Source organism: Acipenser ruthenus, chromosome 3 (genome assembly GCF_902713425.1).
Source record: "Acipenser ruthenus chromosome 3, fAciRut3.2 maternal haplotype, whole genome shotgun sequence".
Classification (NCBI taxonomy): domain Eukaryota; kingdom Metazoa; phylum Chordata; class Actinopteri; order Acipenseriformes; family Acipenseridae; genus Acipenser; species Acipenser ruthenus.
The window spans coordinates 37,263,589-37,285,002 of NC_081191.1; the positions used below are offsets into that span (position 1 = coordinate 37,263,589).

The following is a 21,414-nucleotide window of genomic DNA, read 5'->3' on the forward strand; positions in this document are numbered from 1 at the left end:
TCCTATGTGTCTTACTATTACATTTCTGTTAAGATCTACTATAATTTAAAATAATACATAATTATATTTATTTCTCTATTCCCTTACATAAAATCTCTATTTGTAACAGATGGTAAAATGTAAAAGTTATGTTACTTATTATCAAGCTGCGCAGACAAGGTCCCCCAAGGTGAAGTGGTAGGTCAAACACAGCCTAAGATGAGGAGGATTTTAAAGATGATGACTGATGGGATGACTAGTGTATTTCCTCCCTATAGAGTTAAGACACTAAATTGTTCCTGTCTTTCCAAATCTTATTAACATTATAATGTAAATGTTCTATCAATTTGCTGTTTATTTTTGTTGCCTTTTGCTTTTTTTTATTAATCTGTGCAATATCTCATTCAATCTGTAAAGGTTTGTCATATAGCTTATGTAAAGTTACTCCCTGTTAATTTGTGCAATTTTACATCAGGACAAATACACCCGACTTGTAGATTTTAATGTTATGTTCTTTCATCAGAAAAAAAGTAAGGGGGATTAAAGGTGTCAAGGAAAATTTACAGAAAAAAATCCTCAATGTTGTAATTGCTAGTTTATGCTAGATAAAACTATTTTCATATCATACATTTCTGTACCTTAAATGTTCTTGTTAAAATCATAGTATAGCACTTTTTTTTTTTTTTTTTTTTTTAAATACAGCTCTTAGAATATTTAGCCCCATCAATTCCAATGTAAAATGACACAAATGTTGAGGCTGTTATATCCCAGGTGGGACACTGCTGCTGTACCCTTGAGCAAGATACTTTACCTAGATTGCTCCAGTAAAAACCCAACTGTATAAATGGGTACCAGAATTTGTATGTAAAAATAATTAATTGTACCCCTGTAAGTCACTTTGGATAAAAATGTCAGCCAAATAAATAAAGTATTATTATTATTATTATTATTATTATTATTATTATTATTATTATTATTATTATAAGGTAATATAACGTCTTACTTTTGGGGAAAATGCTACATTAGTAGCTAGTATCATAGATATATAACACTTTTATAGCTATGGTATTGATACTTCATTACAAATTATTATTGGTATTCATGCTTATTAAAAAAAAAATCACGAGGGTAGCGTTGAAATAATCGGGTGTATTTATGTATGTACAGTAGGTATGTATTTATTGTATTTATCAATATGACAATATCAAAAAGCCTATGGAAAAAAAGTCTGTGTCCGACCTTCTCCATATATTACCACCCTAACTTCTGGGTTTTTATTTAAGGATCAAAAAATACGCCCGTTTTTTAAAATCAATATTTTCACGTAATATTTGTGATTTTAATGTATTACTGGAACACGTCAAAGTTTAAACAACAAGTAAGCACCTCTTCTCCATCTCCGCTCCTATCTTTGTCTTAGGGAATGAAGTTCCTTGCCTAGGCAATATGGCCGCCCGGTTTGCATGCTACTGCTTGGAGATTCCATGGGCATGTCTGGTCTAATCCTTCTATATCTATGGGACAGCCTTTCCACCAGTGGAGGAAATGTGCCTGAGACCGGGGAAGACAAGGAACATATGTCTTTTGTGCAACGGTAAACGCTCCTGTTTTATCTCCTGAAGATTAAAAAGGTAACGAATGCTTCAGAAGACCAAGAGTAGTAGGGATACCTCGTCCTGCAAACGAACAGCGATTCTTATTATACACTTTGCTACATATGTTTGCTTCCCATCCCGGGACTTGTGTATATGTTTGTAAATTGTTGCCTTTTTAAATGCACAGTAGTTGGTGGATTTTATTGAAAATACTGAACTCTGTGTCATTTCAAGGCCTTCCACAGATCTTTTGGAGCGATATGCATGTTGCTTACATGTGCATAAATTTTATAGTTCTATATGTTTATTATACTGGTAGTAATATTGGTAACTAGAAATGTCATATTCTCATAATAATATTGATTTGTAATCCAAAAAATGGCTTGGGCTTATCTCAATTGCTTCTTTCAGAAACAAAGTTCCTTTTTTGTTATTTAAATCCTCACATGCATTTTCACACAAAAAACAACCATTCTAAATTGAATATAATAAGGTTCAAAGAGCAATCCAGTCAATAAAAAAGGGAAAAAATGTACTCGTCACTCCAGAAAGCTTCCAGTATACCTCAGCCCGGGGAATCAATATTCCTGGAGTTTCTGATCTATAGTTACAGACACACTCCAGACTGACCAGACTAAAGACCCATTTGTTCCATTGCCTACTTAATTGATCCAGTTGGACAGTGTTGAGATTCTCTTAAACGAACAGACACCTTTAATTAAAAAGGAGCGGTTATACATTTAAAATAAATAAATAAATTTGTGCTGCAACTGCTGAAACAAAAAGTGCAGTTGCATTAAAAAAAAAAAAAAAATACACTTTAGTAAAGCTGGTATAAAGTTATAATGTTTTCTATCTTCTGTTTTGTGTTTATGGGTAAGGTAGGATACAGCAAACAAACCTGTTTATTTTTATTATGGCCCAAGATTGTCCCAATTAAAAGACTAACAGCTTAATGAAGAAGAAAGATGCTGTGCTTACTGTGAAGTTTTAAAAATATCTTAAATATTTCAAAAGGGTGTGCACTGGTAAGCATTGCAGACAAGCATTGGAATCCAGGTTGAAAACAGAAAAATAATGTTTTAAAGACCAAAAACAGGCTGCTGGTATGTTTTTTTTGTTTGTTTGTTTTTTTAGTTTAGTATCCGGCAATTGTTTTTATCATTTTTTTCTCTGCCAAGAACGTTTTAACATATTCCATTTTAATACCATGCAGTTAGTGTAAAGAGCTATCCAGTTATACAGTGATTACAACACAATGGCACTCATGTTTAGTGGTATGCCAGTCTATCCTGTGGAATTCCTTACCTCTGGAAACTTCCTCTAAGGTGTGTCTAGCTAGTATCTGCAAGTTGTGACTCCTGCTTTACCAACCACCACCTGGCCCTTCTACCAGGTAGCTGAGTTCATATATAGCTGGGAGACAATGCACTGTGCGCCTTGTTTTCTCTAAACATAGCATTCTTTTGGTTTAGTGGCGACTCTAAACACCACCATAATTTAAATCATTAAAATATTAACCTTCCTGAGTTTCTTCATACTCTTAAAGACAGAAACATGCACACGTAGATTGTTTAAATATACCTGTAACAGGGTGATGATACGTGGGTCGTCACTGAATTAGACACAGAGCAGTGGGTGTTGACACACCGCACAGACATGCAGATTTAATAATAACACAGGTCCGACACTCGGGTACCAACAATGGTAATCCTAGCACCGGATTTAATAAAGAAAACAAACCTTAAAATAAAAGTACAATTCTCAACAAACAAGCGCAGATACTCATATGCACAGCCGGGTGTAAACTTTTTAAAAATTAAGACAATTTGAGTGCCAATGAATAAATACTTTTAAAATGTATACATATCAATCAGTACACGATTGTGACAGAGATCGAATGATTCTTGGTGTTAGCTCTCCTTCCTGACCTGTGAGGGTGCTGAGTAAAGGGAACAGAGTACTGTGGACTAGATGGCCTGACAGTTCATTCCCAGGGTTAGGCGGAAGTCGGCCATTTAGAAAGGGTACTGAGCTACGGTAAACTAAAGGTTAATGGTGTGGCATCCGCAGATTGGAAGAGCGGGTGCACTCATTAACCAAGGGGTCATGGTTTACGGTATATAAAGGGGATGTAGTGAGGTGATCTTTTCCTTTGTGAATGGTTAAATCGGACAACCAAAAGGAGAACCTGTGTTTTGATACTTGAGTGTTTTGTTTGTCATTATTAATATACTGTTGTATTATTATCTGCACGGCTAATACGAGCTGTCGCCAAAGGCCAGCACTAAACCCGGATCAACATCACTGCACTTTGTTGTCATGAAAGAACTGTATTCACTAGCGCACGTACTGTGGACTGGTGTTGGTGTTTGTATATGTGTTACGTGTGGGTGAACTGAAACAGGACTGTTATTTCGGGGGAAACCCGTGGATTATAAATAAGCAATACACGATACCGCCCACGGCACCAGCAAGACCCATGATGAAAGCCCCAAAAGCCAGGGCGCAGAAAATGACAGCGGAGGATGACCCAAAGGCTTACCTGGTCGCTTTTGAGCGGCTGGCTACCACCGCGTCATGGCCCAAGGAGTTCTGGGCAAGCCAGCTGGGACCCTGCCTGATCAAGGAGGCTCAGGCAGCCTACAAGGCCATGACGGACACTGAAGCCACTCAGTATGACCTGGTAAAGCAAGCCATTCTGCGCCGCCTGAACATCACGGGGAAACACACCGTGTACAGCTCCGGGAGTACAAGAGGTCCCGGATACACGCCCCAGGGTTGTTGCACAAAAACTGGGTGATCACATGGTGCACTGGCTTAAACCCACCCAGACAGTGGATGGAATGCATCCGCATTGGATACAAAGCAGATGAAATAAGTCCCGGTACCCAGTACCCTGCATCAAAATAAGTCCCGGTACTGAGTACCGGTGAGTACCGGAAGAATTTCACCCCTGGGTGTAAGTTGATTGATTATTTTTTTCTAAATGAGTCATATTAGGTGACAACATGTGTGCAGATTGCAGTCCATCTTCCTGTTAATATGCTACTTGCATAGTTTACCATTTGGCACAGTAACTGCATGGATTTCTTGTGCTGCACTATGCGCTTACCAAGTTTTTACATGCTTTACACAATGTTTTAGAAGTTTGCTTTAGTACACTTTGATAAGCTTTGATCATGGTCAGTTTTTGCATTTGTGATTTGGTCTAACTTTGTAGCCTTTCCTCTTAACTAGGTTAAGTTCTGTTCTGTATGGTGGCACTTCAGCAGTGTGGGGTGATGTTTGGTGGCCTCACAAAGATTCCTGAATAGTTCATGCAATAATAGATAATAGTATTTTCTTTTTTTTTTTTTTTGTAGTTAGGGACAGGATCTGTAGCCTGTAGTGCTGAAATCTCTTCATTTGCTTCTGGCTACAATTGACCTAGATTTTAAGATCCTTCTTCCTACATACAAGTCCTGACATGACCCTGCCCCTTACCTGCCTGTGCTTATCAGATCAACCTAAATACCTTTAATTGAACCTTAGGGTGAAACTTTTTCTACCAGCTACAGAAGCGACATTGTGTTAATATGTCACATAATCAAGCAAATTATTCATTTATTAAGCAGCTGGTGGTGGGAAACCACTTGAAACTTTCAACCATATCTAGGAACATTTATCTGTAAGTTGCCTCCGTTTACATCACCGTTATGCTCAGTTACCAAGACAGGGTTGCTAAAATTTCAAAATTTTCATGTCTTGGGGGGGCTTTTCCTGATAAGCACGCTGGCTTCTATGCATTTATTTTTTCTTTGTAGATCATACCAAAATTGTGCCTGTAGATAATAAGTGCTATACTAGTGCAAACTGGTTTGGTTTGATTAGTAATAAAGGCTAACTATTAAAACATATATTAATTTATTTTACACTGCTATTCACATCTCCTATAGATGCAGAAGTAGCATGAGACATCTTAGTGAATATGGATACAATTATCTGAGCACACATTTGTACTTTACAGCTATATTTACAGGCATTTCATTTTTTTAAGTGTTTATACTTGTTCTTGTTATCATAGCTACAGTGACCTTATTCCTCCCTATTACCAAAATGTAAAATAATTCATTAATTTTCGTTATGCTTGCTTATGTTATTCATTTTTCTTTAACAAAAATAAAATAAAACTTTTAAAAAAAAGTATTTAAAACTGCTCTTTATCTTGCTACATCCAAACCATAGTAATGGCGGTTAATAATAATTATAATAAAAAACACATTTTAGTCTTATCCGGTACAGTATAGGACTAAACACAGTGCCACGTAGGATGACGGCTCCTTTCAAGTGTTAAAGGGTCCTTCAGCAGGATTCACTTGAACCCCATTGTCAAAACTTTAGTTGCAACTTAAGTTTAAAAAGAAACGGGAAAAAAAACACAATATAAAACACTGCTGTGGTGTTTCTAAGAATCAAATGCTCCAAGAACTAATGTTTGACCCTGTTTTAGATGTATGTAAGGCATGGTAGATCTTTTTTTTTTTTTTTTGACGTTTTGTAATCCAAAAAAAACAGGCGCGTGCAGATCTGAGGGCAGCCAAAAGAGGAATGAATGTTTTTCCCAGCCGATTGAGGGCCAGGGCTACACGTTTACACATTTGAAAAAGAGGATCGGCTTGCGAATCAAGACACACACTCAAAGCAAGTCGAGCCAAACAGGCAGTCAGAAACTGGACGACAAGAGTAGCGGAGGAACAGAGCAGGGAAAGTGCGGGTCCATTAAAGAAATAATAATAATAATAATACAAATAAAAACTGAAGAGAGAACGGTTTTTACAACACAACTACATATTAGTAACTGGAAAATGATCTGCAGGTTGTATTTAAGGATTTTCCTCCAGGCACTTTTGATAACTTTCGTAGCATGTAATGCTCCCCCGGTGCCTTTAGATGATATAGTTATTGAAAAGACATCAGTCCCAGAGACATGTGTTAGGGCTGTACAATCCGGCGATTTCGTTAGATACCACTATCACGGCACTTTTCCCGATGGCAAAAAGTTTGATTCCAGGTAAGGTTATTTTAAAAATAGATATTCTTGAAATTTCTGTGCATTGCAGTTAACAAAAAAAACAAACAAACAAACAAACAAACAAAAAAAAAAAAACGCGTCATAATGTATCCCAAACAGCGATGCATGTTTGTAATTGTATGGTTGTATTGGCCACGCAGGCAGCACTGTTTAGGCTATTTCAGTCAGTCTACATAGTTCTGTGATAATGCAAGCCACAGAACAAAAATTTGAAATGGGGGGGCTTATTTTTCCTTTCTTAGTTATTCGTAGTTTTTAATGTTTGCAAACTTTATAGCTTCATATTCTTCAAGGCTTGTAAATAACAATGTGAGTAAATATGACTACGATAACAAAAAAAAGCCTTTGAAGCACAAAGAATGCATTTTTAAATCAAAGTATCATGTTTGTAATCCATTACTAGAGATCCTAACGCATTCCGCTTGCTATTTCTCTGCAAAATGGTCTCAAAACGAATCTGTAGCCTGCGGCAAAGCGATGTACTGTCTGTATCTACGTGCATCCCGTAGGGAATATATATATATATATATATATATATATATATATATATATATATATATATATAATAACTTCTACAGTACAAAATAGAACTGTAACTTGCTGCCATTGTAGCCTAGATACATACTGTATTTATTATGATTGTATCACGTTGTATTTTACGGTGGCCGAGAAGTGTAAAGTCAGCAAATGTACGAGAGACGTAAAAAACTGCTGTCGCACCAAAGTAAAAGGCAGGCGCGTAATTAATAAAGCGTCTGCTACAATTTGTGCCTGAACTTGAATTTTATGCCAGAAATTACCTGGCAAAATTTGAATCAGTCAAAAGTTGTTTTGTTTTTTTAATTGCCAACAAAACATATTCTAACGTTAAGATAACTGTGAACAAGGCAGTAAAATCAAGTAACATTATCCATATTTTAATAAATCAACTATGTAACAAGATTAATCAATTGAATTAATAACTCGATTTACTTAATATTGAAACATATTAATAGCCTCAAATTAGTCACCAAAACGTATTAATCATTACAAAAGTTAGTATGAAAACGTTTCTGTTTCTATTAAAAAAACACGTCTGCACTCAAAACTTAACCCATAGTACAAATGTATTCAATACAACACATAAACGAAAAACAAAACACAAAAGCATGTACTTTTTATACTTAATTTTTACCATCAGTGTCACGTCTGTGATCAATCACATGACCTTAATACTGGACTATTATTATTTGTTTATTTAGTAGGTCCTTTTATCCAAGGCAGCTTATAGGTGATATCTTGTAACAATTGTAAGTCGCCCTGGATAAGGCCGTCTGCTAAGAAATAAATAATAAGGCGTGTGAATTATGTATCAGCTGCAGAGTCACTTACAACAGCGTCTCACCAGAAAGACGGAACAGAAGGAGGTTAAATGACTTACGCAAGGTCACACAGTGAGTTAGTGAGTGACCCGGGATTTGAACCGAACACCTCTTGTTTACAGGCCATTTTCCTTAACCACCGGACCACACGATTAGACGGCGCCTATGTATTTTTTTGCGCTTAGTCATTAAAGTGGGATCAGTAAAAGTGGACACGGGTTGCCACCTTTTCCACAGACCAAACCCTCACATATCTCTCTCAGCCTTGGTCTATCAAAACTGTAGTATTCTAGTTTAACACAATAACACCAGATCAGAGCAGTTTTCATTATTGTGCATTTAAGTATGTTATAAACAGATAGTTCCGTGATTTCATATAAATATTTCTGAGAGATCGGTTATACAATTAAGTGTGTTGCATGTAATAATAATAACTGATTTTTCAGATATTTATACACTTAAACTGAGATTGCATTTAAGTGGGTTAGTGATTCCCAGTCCTTACATAAAATAATCTATTTTATAATTGTACTGAACTCCAGTATGAAATCACAGAACCATCATCATACAATTCCTGTTCCGTTTTACAGCATAGTCTTTACTTAGGTTTATGCCACGGGCTTTATCAGGTTACCTGACAAGTTAATTAAGCTGTACACAGTATTTGTTTGCTCAATAAAGCCTTTGTTGTCAAATTATTGGATTAGGAATTTGAATTGATTAAAAGGGAATTGGGATTAGAAATGGAATTGGAATTGAAAAAATGGAATTGACCCCAACTCTGCACAGAATACTGGCCTTTATTACTGTAAGTTAACTATTAAGAAAATAAAATAATTAGGCTAAAGCAAAATTCACGATAAAACTGTAAAATCAGAATATAACAGTGGCAGCCTGAGTGGTTCTGTCCACCTCTCAGTACACAAGACCCTGTACCATAGTCTTGCTGGAGTGGTCCAGACCACGGTGATGTCAGACCACTTGAGTGGTCCGGGCCACAGGCCACAGAATGCTACAACCCCTTCTCGAATCTGGCCTTCTTAACTAAACCAGCAATCAGTTTTATTAAATAATAAAGGAGTTCAAATAACGCTGCTGTATAAAACAAATGCCTTTCTGTCTGTTTTTTTGTGTTTTTTTTGCAATTGTGTCGCTGACTCAGCATAACGTCCGAGAGTCCTTTTTGAACGATGCGGCTGCAGTTTCTTCTCTGCCACCATAGTATTTGGTCACAAAGTCACTTATCTTTGTCATCCTTTTACACTTTTTTTTTTTAAAATTAGGCCTACCATGTTTATGATAACCAAACTGCATAATAACAAAACTGCATTAGTACAGTGTTATTTGCTCCTATGTTTGCAGATGCTGTGCTTCAATTGTTTGCATTCCAGCGTTTGTTTATTTTCTCTTTTTTCCGCTCTAGCTATGACAAAGGTTCAACTTATAATGTGTACGTGGGAAAGAGGCAGCTCATTGAGGGAATGGACAAGGCCCTGGTCGGCATGTGTGTGAACGAGAGGCGGCTGGTCAAAATCCCCCCCAAGATGGCCTATGGCAAGGATGGATATGGTGAGTACAGTATTGGGCCACCAGAACAATGGAATGACTGATCATTTCCACAAGTAAACAGACTGGAGAAGGTAGACCGCAGTTATTACAGGGGATTGTGCTCTGGCATTCTGAATGCAAGACTAGTTTAGAAGGGTTACAGATATAGTGCAACGAGAGAGGTGATGATCATATTCACAAGAATTGTCCACGTGTTAAGCACTGTAAATACAGTAATTGGTTGTAGGCTAATTATCCTTAACTTTCAAAATGAAATGGATCTGAACTGTATCAAGTGCCTGGGTAGAATTTAAACTATCAATATTTACCAATTGGGCTAGATGTCTTCCATGGTATGTACTGGCATTGTGTTTACTATATACATACAGTTTGTAGTTGTGCCTGTGTCAAAGCTTATTTCATTGATCTCACTTTGAATAGTGACTTTATTACCCTTAATATTCACAAACCTCCCACAGAGCCTGAACCCAGAGTTTGAGGGAAGCACAGGGCCCTGCTCACAAAACCTTAAAGTTGCTTGTTTTAAAGCCCATTTTTACTAACTAAATTTAGTCATTTTCAAAAAACTTCTTCAGATGTATTCTCTAACATTAAAGAATGTTGCTTTAAACAGTCCATAAAGTTCTGTGCATAGGGTCTGCCCACTACAGTAGCTCTGCCATCCAGACAGGACCTTAGGAAAGACCTCTCTACTCATCCTTCTGGAGGCCAGATGTATAATTGGGCTTGGAACACAAGTCAAATGTAAAATTAAATATTTAACAAGAGACCAGGACTGGCAAGAAATTGGCTATCATATAGTGCAGGATGTTCTTTATTGTCGATCTGCAAATCATGTACATGTGATATAGCAACCCCTTGGTCAGGGGATAAACTCATCTGTGTGTCTCCTGAGATGCGCTTTAAAGACAATGACAAACAGAATGGCTGCAGGTGTTATGTCCTCCGATGCATTTGTTTTTTATTCATCACTGTCGAATATCAAAACCGAAAATAAATAAAACTTACCTCTGTTTTTGGAGAACTAACTAAACATGAGGATTTTCTTTTCCTGTCTGTCAAGGCAGGTTAATCCTGTTACCCCCGAAAATTAACCTTTATAACAACAATGCCAAAACATTGATCCACAATCCTAGTCAAAGAACAGTAGTATAAAGTGGCAAGACGTGTCTCAAAACAGGGTTTCCACAGATATGCACAGCATACTCCTGCTTCCTGTCTCTCTCCCCAAACAGTGATTCCAGCTCCTGTTAAGTACCCCAGGTTCTCCTAATTAACAGTTTTCACCTGTTTGGAAACTGAGCTGCCATCTTGGCTCTGTCTCCCGTAGTACAGGGTTTGTACCAAGATGGCTGCCAACTATGAAGCCTCCCAAGGACAAAAATGTGCAGACTTTCCATTCAGGAATGTAAACTCTGTCACAATACCTTGTTAAATTCTCAGGAGACACCATCCCTCCCAATTCTATTCTCCACTTCGACGTGCTGCTGCTGGACATCTGGAACCCGGAAGATAAAGTTCAGATAAAAACATACTACAAGCCAGAGAACTGTGGCCGTACCATTGAGGTCTCCGACTTTGTGCGCTACCATTACAACGGCACCTTGCTGGATGGGACCCTGTTTGACTCCAGGTAAGTAGAAAAAACATTCTTTTAAATTAATTGACCAATACCAGGTGCTATGTGCTACGCTACGGAACGAATCGGAGGAGGCTTATTAATCTGGCATCATTTTTTTCTATTACTGTCCCCTTACCTTTTCATGAAGTTTGCAGCCCTTTTGAGTTATTCTTATTGCAGTTTTTATATAGTTAACCCTTTAGGGTCCTCACTAAGTTATAGTCTGAGTCTCACCCTGTTTAATACGGATAACAAAATCCACTGAAAAACACGCTTTTTAGAAACAAAACATTTATTGTTTATAACATTTCTTTTAGCATGGCCAGCTCAAATCTGACAGTGTGCAATGAAACTGCAACATGGGGTGGGGGGGGGGTGAACAAATTGGATAATAAAGAAAGAAATTATGGCCATATATGCAAATGGTACCAAAAGCAACCAAGGGACCCTGATCATGTGGTGCAAGATGGAGCTATTCACTGTGGCTTCAAGCCTATCAGGGTGGCAACCATAGCAACCTAACTCTAACAGCTGCCTTGTGCATCTTATCCATAAAGATGAAAAACAAATATTTATTTATCGGAAAATAGGTCCTTGTGCCTTCGATGCTGCCATTTCTCTTCTTTTGTAAAGATTTTGTCTGTAAATGTTTGTTTACTGCACCGAGGTAGGTCTGTCTTACAGCACAGCAGTACATTGCAAAACGCTTGTGTTACGTTAACACAGTGAATTACATACGGCTTGGTAGTTTTCCATATACTTAATGAAAAACTGACAAATTGAAAAATATGACATTTCGAAATCTAACATGATATACTGTACTACTATTACGGCTCCCGGTAGACTTTTGCAATATCGTTTTGTAGTTTCTTTGATTACATGATGTTAAATTAAAGATCTGAGTTATGTAGTTTTTTTTAATGTCTCAATCCTAAAATTCTAGGTGATGCAAAGCTTTTGGCCATAGCTGTGTGTTGCATATGTCTGTGGCTGGCTTGAATCATGTTTCTTTTTTACACAGTATTTCCTTTACATCTAGCCTCCTATTCAAAGCACAATGCAGTAAGCTTGAACTGTGGCTGTTCACAGCATGCTGTCTGTCGTCAAATTATTTAATCAAGGCTGATATCTGCTCCAGAGGTTGCTGTTTTGTGTTCTTTGTTCTTCTCTCCCTGTGTCTCCGGTTGTATTTTCTCTCTGCAGCTCCTCTCCTGTTTGTTTGTTACAGCCACAATCGCCTGCGCACCTACGACACCTATGTGGGAATCGGCTGGCTCATTGCTGGCATGGACCAGGGGTTGCTGGGAATGTGCGTGGGAGAGAAACGCATCATCACCATGCCACCTTCCCTGGGTTACGGAGAGAACGGAGACGGTAAGGCAGGGACATTTTAAACACAAATTAAAAAAATTGCTTTAAAACAGCCCTTAATGTTTTTTGTGAATAGAACCCAATGTCTCCTTGAAGGGATAACACCACATACAGGACAGTGCCCCCTATTGTCATTCTGAGGCATCGGTTGATTTCTGGTTCTCCGTACGGAGTAGAGTGCGCCCTATATCCCCCTTCGTGCAGCACCTGTTTCCTGCAAGGTGTTATTTGTGTCTTCTGTTACCAGACTACTTTCTTGTTTTACAATGAGTATCTTTCTCTGTCTTCTCTCTCAGGCAGTGACATTCCTGGCCAGGCTTCTCTGGTGTTTGACGTTGTTTTGCTGGATCTCCACAACCCCAAAGACAGCATCACTGTAGAGAAGCTGGGCGTCCCTGAAACCTGCCAGAGGCAGAGCAAAGTCGGGGACTTCATCAGATACCACTACAACGGAACTCTTATGGATGGAACTTTCTTTGACTCAAGGTATATCTGGCTAAAATAATGTTTATTTGCTGTGCTGTTTGTCTGCCGGTTTTTAAATACACAATACGCAATATTAATGAAGTGGCTTTCTCAGCATTTTAAAAAATCAGCTTTAATTCAGAATTCTGACTTATAGTTGCAGTTTAGGTTATATTTTTATTGAAACCTTCCATATTATAAAAAAAAAAAAAAAACATAATTTTATTAAGAAAAAAAACCAAAACAACCATATACTTATTTTTAACTATTTTTGGTGAATAATGTTGATGCTTTGTGAAATGTGGTTCTTTCTACAATTCCCCATTTCCAGAAACACACACTTGTATAAAAAAATAAATACCAAAAACTTTCATGCTTCTGATTGTCCTGGTATCAGTTGCCCCCTGGAATTCTTTGAGCTTGCCTGAGTTATTACCACCTATCGCGGTGTATTCTGACACTTACCTGTATATGTGTGTGTGTGTGTGCCTGAATCTAGTTGCTGTCATTACCATTCTTTCGTTTCCAGATTGCATACACGATCTGAACCAGACTAACATTTGAAACTGATTCCCTCCTCAAGTGCCCTGTTACTTGCCGCACCTCACATTCCTTCACTTTCAGCTATTCTCGGAAGCGCACCTACGACACGTACATCGGTAAGGGATATGTCATTGCTGGGATGGACGAGGGCTTGCTAGGTGTGTGTGTCGGAGAAAAGCGGAGGATCACCATCCCGCCTCACCTGGCATACGGCGAAGAGGGCACAGGTGAGGGCGGGGTACTCCCGAAAACAGCAGCTGAACTGCTGCTGATTAAATTCTCCTAGTTCATAGTTATTGGTTGCATTCTGGATATTAAACCCAAAATGCTGTTCAAGTCCCACAGACTTCCTATCAAATAGTGATTTAACTTTCTCCTATTTTTGAAGATAACCTTTAGTGCAATGTGGGTAGGGATCTGCATACAATTAAATTATACTCATTGTCTATTTCAGCTGTAAATTTATTTTAGATTTTTGACTTACTTCTGTACCTGAAGCTAATGATGCACAAATAATGCACACTTTGACTTCTCATACAAAAAAATTATTTAGCCTAATGTTCATAAAAATGTGTGTGTTTTAAATGTAATGTTAAAATAAACATCCAACAGCTGGAAGACCTCTCAAGACCTCCTAGTCTTTGTTTAAATGTATTGAGTACTAAAACTTACAGTAAAAATACAAACAATTCTTCCTCTGTTTATTAAACACTAGCTTTTTATATTTCCAACATCTGCACTTTAACTTGGAAAGTTTTGAGGTTTATGTATCCATTGGTTTTATCCTAACCTTACTGACTCGATAAAAACAGTATAGCTGCAGGTAGAGCAGACATCATGAATTCTGTCACTAGAGATACTGAATAAACCATCTTTGGCAAAAACTACATTTCTTCTTGTCAGCTTTGGGAATGGTTTATATTTCCAACATGGTAGAAAGAATCCTGTTTTACCTGTTTGTGTTGACCTGACAGGCACCAAGATTCCAGGCTCTGCCGTACTGATCTTTGATATCGACGTAATCGATTTCCACAACCCCTCCGACACCGTGGAGATCACAACCTTCTTCAAACCCAGCAAGTGCGACATCCTCAGCAAGAAGGGAGACTTTGTGAAATACCACTACAACGCCACTCTGATGGATGGGACTCTCATAGACTCCACGTAAGCTGTTCACAAGTGGCATGGAAAGCAAAAAGGGCGTCTGTGTACTTTTTATTTATCCAGCATTGCTTTCAGATGGGTGTTTTGAAAAATGCCTTCTCATGCATGTCCGCATATGTTTGTGTAATGCAATGCTTTGGAAGATAATTGTGTTTTTTTTAATTTAAAATCAGTTTAAATTTTTTAAATAGTGATCTACTATCTTTTGACTCTGTTGCAGTATTTGTTTTTGTATAGCGAGACCCAGCTGTATGTTGTTGAGTGAAACACCTAGTCAAACTTGGAAAAAAAGTAACACAGCAGTATAGTTGGACTTGCATTTTTGGGGTTTTATTTTTTGTTAGGGTTTTTGTTTATTAAAAATAAACACTCAAATGCATCGATTTTCAGTTTGTATAATAAATTGCATGTACGTTTTACCAATACATTTACAAACGTTAACTTACTGTGTTGAAGTAAGGCAGGATTCAGGCAATTTAGAAGGACTCTGGATGCATTTTGAATCTGTGTAGTTTTATGCCCCTTACCTCCCGCGTATCTATCACACTAATGTTGGGGTTCAGATATGGTGAAGAAATAACTGTATAAATAATTCAGCTGGATGCAGACATATTACAATCTTAGTTTTATTGCTGCAGCTCACACATTGTACACCATTTTTCAACTTCTCAACTCACTTCCTGGTTTGTCAATAAAGCTTATTGAATACAAGACATTTTAAATAACTTTATACAAACAATTAGAAGGCAAACACTAGCAATGCACTACTGCAAAGCAAAGTCAAAAGGAGCATTTAACCAATTGACTTATTAGCCTTTTAACAGTAAGTATTTATTGATTATATTTAGTTTACTAATCATAATACTGATATTTTATTTACTATTTTACACAAATTATTAATTTTGTAAATATAAATGTTAATCTAACTTTGTAAAATAATTACTGGTCTTGAATTTTTTGGTCCTAAACAATAACAAAAATAATCTTACAACAATGTAGAGGTTTTTTTATTTATTTTTTTTCTTCCAGCTACAAATTGTTGCGACTGTGGGCTAAAAAAATAAATAAATAAAAGTCACACAAACAAGTGTATTCTACGTAGGTCTGCAAAAATTGCAGATTGGTCAGTAGAAATGTCTTTGCACACTGCCTGCCTTCTGAAAGATGTTTTCTTAAATGTAGAGAGAGTAGTGATTGATTGACATTATTACATATATATTGCCGAAACCCAGGTTTATCGGTTTAAAAAAATAAAAACCGAATTTTATGAATAGGTCTTGGGAGTGTTTTTTCAGTTATCGGTTAAAACCAAAAACTTGAAGCCTTAAGTATAGTATTAACTTATGCAGTTTTGGAAAGCACTGTATGTGCTCCACTGAGGAAATGCTGAAACCAATAGACACCTCATTTCATGTCTGATATTAATTAAACTCCCTGTAGAAAAAGCATCTGGCCACTGCCTGGTGCAGGAGTGTGTGAGATCAGGCCAGTTGTTTCTAAATTGTGAGTTGGCACCAAAATGGAACAAATCTGTAAGCAATCCTGTTTAGTAAGAGAAGGTGCCTCCTACAAAAAAAAAAAACTGCATTGCTGCTGTACAATGGAGGAGAAGCACTGTATATAAAATCTCTATTCAATCTCCTTACTAAAGATTTATTATATGAAGAAGGTAGAAGTGCAGTGACAGAGGTTCTAAACAAGAATTAAAACTTCAGAGGCAAGTGGACTAACTTGTTTTGGCTAATGCATTTATTATTGATAAACATTAGGCACAACTTTAGACTACTTGGCTGGGTTTATAAAAGTGTTGCGCAGAATTGATTAAAGTTAGGAATGGTAGACAAAATAATAGTATTTTTCTATATACCTGGTGCTTCTAAAGTCATGTATGTGAATTTTTCCTTTTTAGGCACAGCTATGGAAAAACATACAACGTAGTGCTGGGCTCTGGGCAGGTTGTCCTGGGAATGGATATGGGTCTGAAGGACATGTGCATTGGGGAGAAGCGCACTGTTGTCATCCCACCTCACCTGGGCTACGGAGAGAGGGGAGTTGGTAAGTTCTGTGCACTCTCAACCTCAAGCCTTACGACTCAACGTGCTTCAAGATCTGTCTAACTTATACACGTCTGAAACAACACAAATGTATTCATCTTCTTGTTTACAATAACTTTGTACTGTGTGTTATTTTCTGTTTCAGTCATCACATCCTGGAGACAAGCTAAGTTTAACTTGTATACAGTGCCACAGTATAAGCATAAATCTGTCCCCCTGCAACACCTCCTAGTGGATTATAAGAAATACATCGGCATGGGTGCCATGGAGAACAAATATCCTTTCATAGTTGCAGGGGGACAGGTTAATGGTTACATTCTGGTGTACAAGCTGTACGTGTAGAGAAAACATGTCTGAGTGTCCTTACAAGTTTTACAAAGTCACCAGGATGTGATTACTGAAAATGAAAATGAGAAGAAACAAGAAGACATTAGCTAAGGTAACACTGATTTCATACCCATACCAAGTTAATCTTGAAGTCCAGACAGGATATTAGTGCATAATGGGGATTATTGGGAGCTGTCAGGAAAGTGCTGTTTTCCCAGCTCTGAGTGCTGAAGTGTGTGTTTTTCTGCTGCTGTTCTTCAGAAGGGGAGGTTCCAGGCAGTGCTGTGCTGGTGTTTGATATTGAGATGATTGATTTGGAGGAGGGACTCCCCGACGGCTACATGTTTATCTGGAACAGTGACGTCACCCCAGATCTCTTCACCGAAATGGACAAGAACCTGGATGGACATGTTGATCCCGTCGAGGTATGTACTGCTCTTCTCAAGCAACCCAAATACATGTGCTGTGCACACTACCTATTCACCACAGTTTATTAAAGCCACACAATTCTAAAAAGGTTAATACTGTTTTACAGCTGCAGCTACACCTGTTTTAAAATAAATAAATAAATAAAACACAATGTTTTGTAGTTGACTTTTTTCATAGACCTTTTAATAAGTTCTCTTATTCCTGTGAAAGATTAATTTTATTAATGTGCCCCCCCAGCAACAGGAATATAGGAGGTAGATTCAACACGTGCATTTTTAGCTGTATCTGGAGGATCTATGAGGTGAAACGTGGTAGAAAATGTTCTTAATTATAAGTCGAAATATCTTCTGCATAAATATGTTCTGCAACTGGTGAAATGAATTATGTGCACCTATTATTTGATGAAGATATGTGTTGGAGATGCTATTCTACATGGTGTGGCTGTTGGTCATGATGACCTGCTTGTTCATGGTACTTGGACGTGCAACACCGGGGGGTTTATGTCCTTGGTGGGGAGAGCTTTACGATACTTGCAGTTCATTCTTTATTCTCTCGACAGTTTTCCAATTACATCAACCATCAGGTGGTGACTGGGAAAGGCAAGCTGGCTCCAGGCTTTGATGCCGGCAAGATCATCGACAACATGTTCTCCAATCAGGACCGCAACAGCGATGGGAAGATCACGGCCGACGAGTTCAAACTGAAGGATGAGGAGACCAAGGAGCATGATGAACTATAAGCACAAGAGATTATAGGGAGGGGATAGGAGGGCAGGCAGGGGCTGTATCTGTATTTTCAATACATTTTTATACAGCAAGTAAAGAGTTAAGGGGGGTGTTATGAAAAGGGTAAAAACTTGGTCAACAAAATTTCCATTTGTTCATCTGTTATGAGATGAAGTAACATTTTTATCAGTGTCTACTGACCATTTGGAACTTGTCTATGCAAACTGCTTTATTTAATGTATGCAAACTGCTTTATTTAATGAGTGGACTTAACTAGACATGAATGGAAATAAAGAAATTAGCCACAGTGTATAGGTAACAAGCTCATGTATGTCTTATTAACTCATAGTAAAACCAGGAATAGATCAAACTGTTCTGCAATGGGAGTCTTATTTACATCCCTGTAGGAAAAAGTGGTGTTTTGCTGAACAATTGCTTGGAACTTCTAGTGGATGCAACGATAAACGGCTGCAGAAATAAATCTAAATTGTTTCAATGTGGAGTTTGCCCCTCTAGTCCTTTTGAAGGGATGGCAGGGAGGTCTTTATAGATAGGAGCTACCGTTTGTGTTTTTTTCCAGCTATTTCAAAAAAGCCAAGAGAACCAAGTACCTAACCCTGGTTCTTATTTTCAAGTTCATTTTCAAACTTTTTTATTCAATTTTGGACATACCTTTCTGTGGCTTTAGTAGTGTGTGTTGTGGATGTAGAAAGATACAGAGTGACTTATGTGATTTTTTTAAAGCACTGCACATATCATAGTGAAGAAGATGCTTAGGGTATCTTGTAAGACTTTGTGTTTGAATTGCAGTTGACTGATGCAGTGAGATTTAAAAAGGTACTGTTTTTGTTCGCTTTTGATATCCGTTTTAATTCATTGGCAAAATTAACTTTAAAGTGGTCTAAAAGTCCTCACTGGCTGATGTATTTTTTTAAGTGACAGATACTTTAGATAATGATGTTTTGTGTGTATAAAGTCTTTCAAAGCTCTGTAATTCTGAACAGTATTACTTTTATGTATTGGTCTTAGGAGGGGTTTAAATGTGTTTTTTTTTTTTTTGTTGCTGTTTTTTTTGTATTGGTTTCGACTTGTTTAACAAACTTGCCATGTTTCTTAAAAAAATAAAATAAAATCAACTGTGCATTCCATTCATTATTGTCACCCCATATTGGTTGAAAAAAGAAAGAAAACATGCTGACAAACAGAAACCACAAAAGAGGTGTTATGTTTTTTATGGTTTTGAAGTTTAGTTTAGTGTGTCAGCGCACCTTGTATGACTGTTAACCAAAACATGAGTTTATTAGTTAATCTTGAAAACCATTATGTGAACAACTAGTGCACCCACATAGAGGGCCTTCATAATCTTGGACTTCATTATTCTGTAAGTTTATTATACCTGCATGCAGGGTTGGCTGATTTTAAATCACTGATTTTTAAATCATTTATTGAATCATTTTTTTCTTACCTGTTTTATATAGTTTCTCAAGGAAAATACATGTAAACTTTTATTAACACACACACAACATCTTAAACTCTTAGGGTCAATTGTAAAGAACTGAAAGGAGCGCACTAACTGGATGATCCTGTGGTTAGTACGGAGGACGGTATTAAACAAGTATTATTATTATTATTATTATTATTATTATTATTTATTTCTTAACAGACGCCCTTATCCAGGGCGACTTACAATCGTAAGCAAATATATTTCAAGTGTTACAATACAAGTAATACAATAAGAGCAAGAAATACAATAACTTTTGTTCAAGCAAAGTACAAGTGTGACAAACCACAATTCAATAATACAGCAGATAATAGTGATAGTTACATCAGAATATGATTAAATAGTGATAGTTACATCAGGATGTGATTAAATACAAAGTACTACAGGTTAAACACTTGGCAGATTACAGTATTCTGAAGTACAGGATTAAATGCAGTAAAATAGGGGGCAGATAAGAGCAAAATTAAGCACATTTACATGAAGGGTGATAGTGTCCCAGGATACAAACAGAGGAGTTCTACAGGTGCTGTTTGAAGATGTGAGTCTTAAGGAGGCGCCGGAATGTGGTCAGGGACTGGGCAGTCCTGACATCTGTAGGAAGGTCATTCCAACACTGCGGAGCAAGGGTGGAGAAGGAGCGGGCTCTGGAGGCAGGGGAGCGTAGCGGAGGTAGAGCTAGTCTTCTAGTGCAGGCGGAGCGGAGAGGTCGAGTGGGGGTGTAGGGATAGATGAGGGTCTGGAGGTAGTTGGGTGCAGTCTGGTCAAGGCATCTGTAGGCTAGTACAAGAGTCTTGAACTGGATGCGAGCGGTGATCGGGAGCCAGTGGAGAGAAAATGTGTCTCAATTGCAATGAACCCAAAGTAACTGCGCCTGTTTTGGTGTCCTCTAGAGGACACCAAAACACAATACATGTACTATGTTAGTCTAGAAATTTCTGTAGACTTGTGGTATTGTACTAACTGGAACAAATATGAAAAATCCCAAAATGTATTGACAACTTTTATGAAACTGAACCAAAAATATTAAAATGATTAGAAATCTTCTGAAAAAAGTGTCAATTTTGCAATAAAAACAGTTGCATCCTTATTTAACTTATTCACCTTAACCTAGGACTATTTTATATAAAACACGTAATAAATACTTCCATTACGGCTTTCCAATGTCTCAACTTTCAGCCTCTTCCACAGGGAAGGCAGCATTAAATCTGCTTACAAGTGTATTCTGTGCAGTTGTGCGCTGCAGAATTGCTGTGGAATCCTTTCAGCCATCCTCCACAGTTTCAATAACATCTTTCATACACTCTGAAATAGTTTTTGCTCTATTGTATAATTTTGCAAACAACTACTGGCCATGATTGCCTTCGTATGGATGTACTGAGAAATTAAGCTTTAATAGGCTATACCTGAAATATGCAATTAGCATTTCTGATTTGATTTACTTAGTCTACATACACCTTTCGTCCTAGAAACGAATACACATATACCTTGTTTTGTGTGTGAATTAAATAATGAGGACTAATCCAAGTTTTGTTTATCCTCCAACGCAGCTTCATTCATTTTGGTCGTGTTTTAGGAAAATTAGATTATGAATGTGAATGGGAAAATATTCGTAAGCAATTCAGTTTCGTATTTACTT

At 37.4% G+C, this 21,414-nt stretch overlaps 1 protein-coding gene across 2 annotated transcripts; it reads left to right on the forward strand.

The window, feature by feature from the left end:
- The first annotated feature begins 1,586 nt into the window (after positions 1-1,586).
- LOC117435456 (peptidyl-prolyl cis-trans isomerase FKBP9-like) lies at positions 1,587-19,418 on the forward strand. Of its 2 annotated transcripts, none has more exons than XM_059012884.1 (10): positions 1,587-1,610; positions 9,433-9,578; positions 11,022-11,211; positions 12,428-12,573; positions 12,867-13,056; positions 13,660-13,805; positions 14,553-14,742; positions 16,652-16,797; positions 17,385-17,548; positions 18,112-19,418. In XM_059012884.1, the coding sequence occupies exons 2-10, from the start codon at positions 9,491-9,493 to the stop codon at positions 18,289-18,291; spliced, it is 1,440 nt and encodes a 479-aa protein (XP_058868867.1). In that variant the 5' UTR covers positions 1,587-1,610; positions 9,433-9,490; the 3' UTR covers positions 18,292-19,418. The 2 variants fall into 2 exon arrangements, with proteins under 2 accessions (XP_058868867.1, XP_033914502.2); XM_034058611.3 differs by lacking the exon at positions 1,587-1,610 and adding an exon at positions 6,171-6,627.
- Positions 19,419-21,414: the final 1,996 nt, after the last annotated feature.